General features: G+C 37.2%; 1 protein-coding gene across 1 annotated transcript in view; it reads right to left on the bottom strand.

Annotated features, from left to right (window-relative positions):
* Window positions 1-7,500, bottom strand: part of lama1 (laminin, alpha 1) — an 81,450-nt gene that overhangs the window by 27,107 nt on the left and 46,843 nt on the right. Inside the window, exons 38-41 of the mRNA XM_056243554.1 lie at window positions 7,367-7,483; window positions 1,441-1,604; window positions 1,215-1,353; window positions 1-44 (exon numbers count right to left, since the gene is read on the bottom strand). The exon at window positions 1-44 is cut by the window's left edge and continues 53 nt beyond it. Coding sequence (XP_056099529.1) covers window positions 1-44; window positions 1,215-1,353; window positions 1,441-1,604; window positions 7,367-7,483 — 464 coding nt within the window. The remainder of the gene's footprint in view (window positions 45-1,214; window positions 1,354-1,440; window positions 1,605-7,366; window positions 7,484-7,500) is intronic.

Below are 7,500 nucleotides of genomic sequence, written 5' to 3'. Positions count from 1 at the left end.
TGGAGCGCCCTCGTCCCCTGCGCAGTGAGCGAGTGCTCCGACGTCTAACAGAAAACAGGACAATCAGCATCACGCACTACTGACTTTACCATATCATTCTGCATTTTCAACAACATTAGATGATGTATAGCAGCGATTCCCAAACCCTTTTCCCAGTCGAATCACTTGGACGTAAAATATTCACCATTTTAAGTAAATATTTTAATAATTTAACAACAAATTAACATTTTTGTGCAAACATGACATGCAAGCAAACAGATAAAATATCTCATCTTTTTTAGATTCAAATAATGTATACAAGCCAAAATTTTTATTATTTATTGTATAATATATTATAATATTAGGGCTGACTTCTAATAGTCGAGGATTCGACGATTCGATTCGGAGAGCTCTGATTCGACTATGAAGCTCATAGGACGCCGCATCCGAGGATGAACGACTTCAAGCCGAATCTGCCCGAGCATGTAGGCTACGTCTCACCGCACCGGCTCGCAGTTTGCGCGTCTAAATTGCAAAGTTCATTGCAAAGTTTTTTTTAAAGGTTTTGTTTACTCTGTGTGATTTATTTAAAACAAAGCACGTTCATTGCAACGTTTTTTTGTTTTTTGTTAAGGATTCATTTAATGGAAGGCACATTCACTTCTAGTTGTCTTGCTGTTCATTTTAAATAAACGTAGAGCGAGTTGTCCTATAACAGACGAACAGTTATTCAACCGAACGTCTAGCTGCTATCTAAAAAAAAAAGAAAAAAGGTTCGACTATCAGTCGACTATGGCAAAATCGAACGAATCAGATTCGACTATGAAAATCCTTAGTCGAAAACAGCCCTATATAATATATTTAAATTCATGAAAGTAGATTTAGTTTTAAACAACAAACCTGGTTTTAGGTGCATTACTCTGAGATTATTATAAATAAAATATAAATAAATAATTCATAAATAATAATAATTTCAGCTTTAGTTCAATTAATAAAAACGTTTAATAGTTTTAGGTAATAATAACCCTGGTTTTATGTGCATTACTCATTATTTTATATGAATTATTTTAAAATAAAATATAAAATAAAATAAAATCTTTTTTAGTGTTTTATTTTGATTAAAATAATGTATCCAGGCAAAAAATTATTATTATTTATTTTACTGTTACATCCAATTTCATTAATTATTAGCTCATTTGTGAAACCTCCATGTACGCTTTGATTGGTGGACATACCAGATTGAGGGCGGAGCTTGCACTGTGATTGGCGGTGTGAGCCAGATCTCCCGCCATCTGAATATTTTCTCTGATGTTGCTGTTGGTCTGACTGACGCTGGTTGCGTTCACTGATGCCGATCTGACCTTGGATAGAGAACTGAGCGCAAAAAGAAAGATATGGAGTTATTTACAATACCAACAATATATATATGATACGTTTTGTGGGATTTTTAGCGTGACGCACCTGTTAAGGGCTTGTGCCTGTTTGCTGAGGGCTTGCGCGTGATCCTCGGCCCGGTACACCATCTGTAGGGCGTCTCTTTTGGTCAAATCCATCACTAAAGTGTCCACATGCTTCCTGAGATTCACACTCCAGCCTTCCAGATGGTTCTTCATCTCATCCAAAGTCTGGAACGACAAACGCATCATCTGAGATCACATTCACCGTGCCGTATACGTGTTATAATCACATTCACTGTGCCGTATACGTGTTATAATCACATTCACCGTGCCGTATACGTGTTATTATCACATTCACCGTGTCGTATACGTGTTATAATCACATTCACCGTGCTGTGTACGTGTTATAATCACATTCACCGTGTCGTATATGTGTTATAATCACATTCACCGTGCCGTATATGTGTTATAATCACATTCACCGTGCTGTATACGTGTTATGATCACATTCACCGTGCCGTATATGTGTTATAATCACATTTACCGTGCCGTATACGTGTTATAATCACATTCACCGTGCCGTATATGTGTCATAATCACATTCACCATGTCGTATATACGTGTTATAATCACATTCACCATGTCGTATATGTGTTATAATCACATTCACCGTGCCGTATATGTGTTATAATCACATTCACCGTGCCGTATATGTGTTATAATCACATTCACCGTGTCGTATATACGTGTTATAATCACATTCACCGTGCCGTATATGTGTTATAATCACATTCACCGTGCTGTATACGTGTTATGATCACATTCACCGTGCCGTATATGTGTTATAATCACATTTACCGTGCCGTATACGTGTTATAATCACATTCACCGTGCCGTATATGTGTCATAATCACATTCACCATGTCGTATATACGTGTTATAATCACATTCACCATGTCGTATATGTGTTATAATCACATTCACCGTGCCGTATATGTGTTATAATCACATTCACCGTGCCGTATATATGTTATAATCACATTCACCGTGTCGTATATGAGTTATAATCACATTCACTGTGCCGTATATGTGTTATAATCACATTCACCGTGTCGTATACGAGTTATAATCACATTCACCGTGCCGTATACGTGTTATAATCACATTCACCGTGTCGTATATGTGTTATAATCACATTCACCGTGTCGTATATGTGTTATAATCACATTCACCGTGTCGTATACGAGTTATAATCACATTCACCGTGCTGTATACGTGTTATAATCACATTCACCGTGCCGTATATGTGTTATAATCACATTCACCGTGTCGTATACGAGTTATAATCACATTCACTGTGCCGTATATGTGTTATAATCACATTCACTGTGTCGTATATGTGTTATAATCACATTCACCGTGCCGTATATGTGTTATAATCACATTCACCGTGTCGTATATGTGTTATAATCACATTCACCGTGCCGTATATGTGTTATAATCACATTCACCGTGCCGTATATGTGTTATAATCACATTCACCGTGCCGTATATTTGTTATAATTACATTCACCGTGCCGTATATGTTATAATCACATTCACCGTGCCGTATATGTGTTATAATCACATTCACCGTGCCGTATATGTGTTATAATCACATTCACCGTGTCGTATACGAGTTATAATCACATTCACTGTGCCGTATATGTGTTATAATCACATTCACCGTGCCGTATATGTGTTATAATCACATTCACCGTGCCGTATATGTGTTATAATCACATTCAACGTGCCGTATATGTGTTATAATCACATTCACCGTGTCGTATACGAGTTATAATCACATTCACTGTGCCGTATATGTGTTATAATCACATTCACCGTGTCGTATACGAGTTATAATCACATTCACTGTGCCGTATATGTGTTATAATCACATTCACTGTGCCGTATATGTGTTATAATCACATTCACCGTGCCGTATATGTGTTATAATCACATTATGTGTTATAATCACATTCACTGTGCCGTATATGTGTTATAATCACATTCACCGTGCCGTATATGTGTTATAATCACATTTACCGTGCCGTATATGTGTTATAATCACATTCACCGTGCCGTATATGTGTTATAATCACATTCACCGTGTCGTATACGAGTTATAATCACATTCACCGTGTCGTATACGAGTTATAATCACATTCACCGTGCCGTATACGTGTTATAATCACATTCACCGTGTCGTATACGTGTCATAATCACATTCACCATGTCGTATATACGTGTTATAATCACATTCACCATGTCGTATATGTGTTATAATCACATTCACCGTGCCGTATACGTGTTATAATCACATTCACCGTGTCGTATACGTGTCATAATCACATTCACCATGTCGTATATACGTGTTATAATCACATTCACCATGTCGTATATGTGTTATAATCACATTCACCGTGCCGTATATGTGTTATAATCACATTCACCGTGCCGTATATGTGTTATAATCACATTCACCGTGTCGTATATGAGTTATAATCACATTCACTGTGCCGTATATGTGTTATAATCACATTCACCGTGTCGTATACGAGTTATAATCACATTCACCGTGCCGTATACGTGTTATAATCACATTCACCATGTCGTATATACGTGTTATAATCACATTCACCATGTCGTATATGTGTTATAATCACATTCACCGTGCCGTATATGTGTTATAATCACATTCACCGTGCCGTATATGTTATAATCACATTCACCGTGCCGTATATGTGTTATAATCACATTCACCGTGCCGTATATGTGTTATAATCACATTCACCGCATACGAGTTATAATCACATTCACCGTGTCGTATATGTGTTATAATCACATTCACCGTGCCGTATATGTGTTATAATCACATTCACTGTGCCGTATATGTGTTATAATCACATTCACCGTGTCGCATACGAGTTATAATCACATTCACCGTGTCGTATATGTGTTATAATCACATTCACTGTGCCGTATATGTGTTATAATCACATTCACCGTGTCGCATACGAGTTATAATCACATTCACTGTGCCGTATATTTGTTATAATCACATTCACTGTGCCGTATATGTGTTATAATCACATTCACCGTGCCGTATATGTGTTATAATCACATTCACCGTGCCGTATATGTGTTATAATCACATTCACCGTGCCGTATATGTGTTATAATCACATTCACCGTGCAGTATATGTGTTATAATCACATTCACCGTGCCGTATATGTGTTATAATCACATTCACTGTGTCGTATACGAGTTATAATCACATTCACCGTGGCGTATATGTTATAATCATATTCACCGTGCCGTATATGTGTTATAATCACATTCACCGTGTCGTATATGTGTTATAATCACATTCACTGTGTCGTATATGTGTTATAATCACATTCACCGTGCCGTATATGTGTTATAATCACATTCACTGTGCCGTATATGTGTTATAATCACATTCACTGTGTCGCATACGAGTTATAATCACATTCACTGTGCCGTATATTTGTTATAATCACATTCACTGTGCCGTATATGTGTTATAATCACATTCACCGTGCCGTATATGTGTTATAATCACATTCACCGTGCCGTATATGTGTTATAATCACATTCACCGTGCCGTATATGTGTTATAATCACATTCACCGTGCCGTATATGTGTTATAATCACATTCACCGTGCCGTATATGTGTTATAATCACATTCACTGTGTCCTATACGAGTTATAATCACATTCACCGTGGCGTATATGTGTTATAATCACATTCACCGTGTCGTATATGTGTTATAATCACATTCACTGTGTCGTATATGTGTTATAATCACATTCACCGTGCCGTATATGTGTTATAATCACATTCACCGTGCCGTATATGTGTTATAATCACATTCACTGTGTCGTATACGAGTTATAATCACATTCACCGTGCCGTATATGTGTTATAATCACATTCACCGTGCCGTATATGTGTTATAATCACATTCACCGTGCCGTATATGTGTTATAATTACATTCACCGTGCCGTATATGTGTTATAATCACATTCACTGTGTCGTATATGTGTTATAATCACATTCACTGTGCCGTATATGAGTTATAATCACATTCACCGTGCCGTATATGTGTTATAATCACATTCACCGTGCCGTATATGTGTTATAATCACATTCACTGTGTCGTATACGAGTTATAATCACATTCACCGTGCCGTATATGTGTTATAATCACATTCACCGTGCCGTATATGTGTTATAATCACATTCACCGTGCCGTATATGTGTTATAATCACATTCACCGTGCCGTATATGTGTTATAATCACATTCACTGTGTCGTATATGTGTTATAATCACATTCACCGTGCCGTATATGTGTTATAATCACATTCACCGTGCCGTATATGTGTTATAATCACATTCACTGTGTCGTATACGAGTTATAATCACATTCACCGTGGCGTATATGTTATAATCACATTCACCGTGCCGTATATGTGTTATAATCACATTCACCGTGTCGTATATGTGTTATAATCACATTCACTGTGTCGTATATGTGTTATAATCACATTCACCGTGCCGTATATGTGTTATAATCACATTCACCGTGCCGTATATGTGTTATAATCACATTCACTGTGTCGTATACGAGTTATAATCACATTCACCGTGCCGTATATGTGTTATAATCACATTCACCGTGCCGTATATGTGTTATAATCACATTCACCGTGCCGTATATGTGTTATAATCACATTCACCGTGCCGTATATGTGTTATAATCACATTCACTGTGTCGTATACGAGTTATAATCACATTCACCGTGCCGTATATGTTATAATCACATTCACCGTGTCGTATATGTGTTATAATCACATTCACCGTGTCGCATACGAGTTATAATCACATTCACCGTGCCGTATATGTGTTATAATCACATTCACTGTGTCGTATACGAGTTATAATCACATTCACCGTGCCGTATATGTGTTATAATCACATTCACCGTGCCGTATATGTGTTATAATCACATTCACTGTGTCGTATATGTGTTATAATCACATTCACTGTGCCGTATATGAGTTATAATCACATTCACCGTGCCGTATATGTGTTATAATCACATTCACCGTGCCGTATATGTGTTATAATCACATTCACTGTGTCGTATACGAGTTATAATCACATTCACCGTGCCGTATATGTGTTATAATCACATTCACCGTGCCGTATATGTGTTATAATCACATTCACCGTGCCGTATATGTGTTATAATCACATTCACCGTGCCGTATATGTGTTATAATCACATTCACTGTGTCGTATATGTGTTATAATCACATTCACTGTGCCGTATATGAGTTATAATCACATTCACCGTGCCGTATATGTGTTATAATCACATTCACCGTGCCGTATATGTGTTATAATCACATTCACTGTGTCGTATACGAGTTATAATCACATTCACCGTGCCGTATATGTGTTATAATCACATTCACCGTGCCGTATATGTGTTATAATCACATTCACCGTGCCGTATATGTGTTATAATCACATTCACCGTGCCGTATATGTGTTATAATCACATTCACTGTGTCGTATATGTGTTATAATCACATTCACCGTGCCGTATATGTGTTATAATCACATTCACCGTGCCGTATATGTGTTATAATCACATTCACTGTGTCGTATACGAGTTATAATCACATTCACCGTGGCGTATATGTTATAATCACATTCACCGTGCCGTATATGTGTTATAATCACATTCACTGTGTCGTATACGAGTTATAATCACATTCACCGTGCCGTATATGTTATAATCACATTCACCGTGTCGTATATGTGTTATAATCACATTCACCGTGTCGTATATGTGTTATAATCACATTCACTGTGTCGTATACGAGTTATATGAGGTAGAAACGTCACTTACATCCGTCCCGTTGTCCATGTTTTCTGCTATATTGAGGGCATCACTCAGCAGGTCTTGAGCTTCCTGCACTTGTGTTTCTACTTCCTGGTTCAGATTGTTGACATTGTTGCTGGAGATCTGGAGAAAAAGATTTT

Source organism: Rhinichthys klamathensis, unplaced genomic scaffold, assembly GCF_029890125.1.
Source record: "Rhinichthys klamathensis goyatoka isolate OS25496 unplaced genomic scaffold, OSU_Roscu_1.1 h1tg000808l_1, whole genome shotgun sequence".
In the NCBI taxonomy this organism is placed as follows: domain Eukaryota; kingdom Metazoa; phylum Chordata; class Actinopteri; order Cypriniformes; family Leuciscidae; genus Rhinichthys; species Rhinichthys klamathensis.
This window is presented reverse-complemented; position numbering and strand designations above follow the sequence as displayed.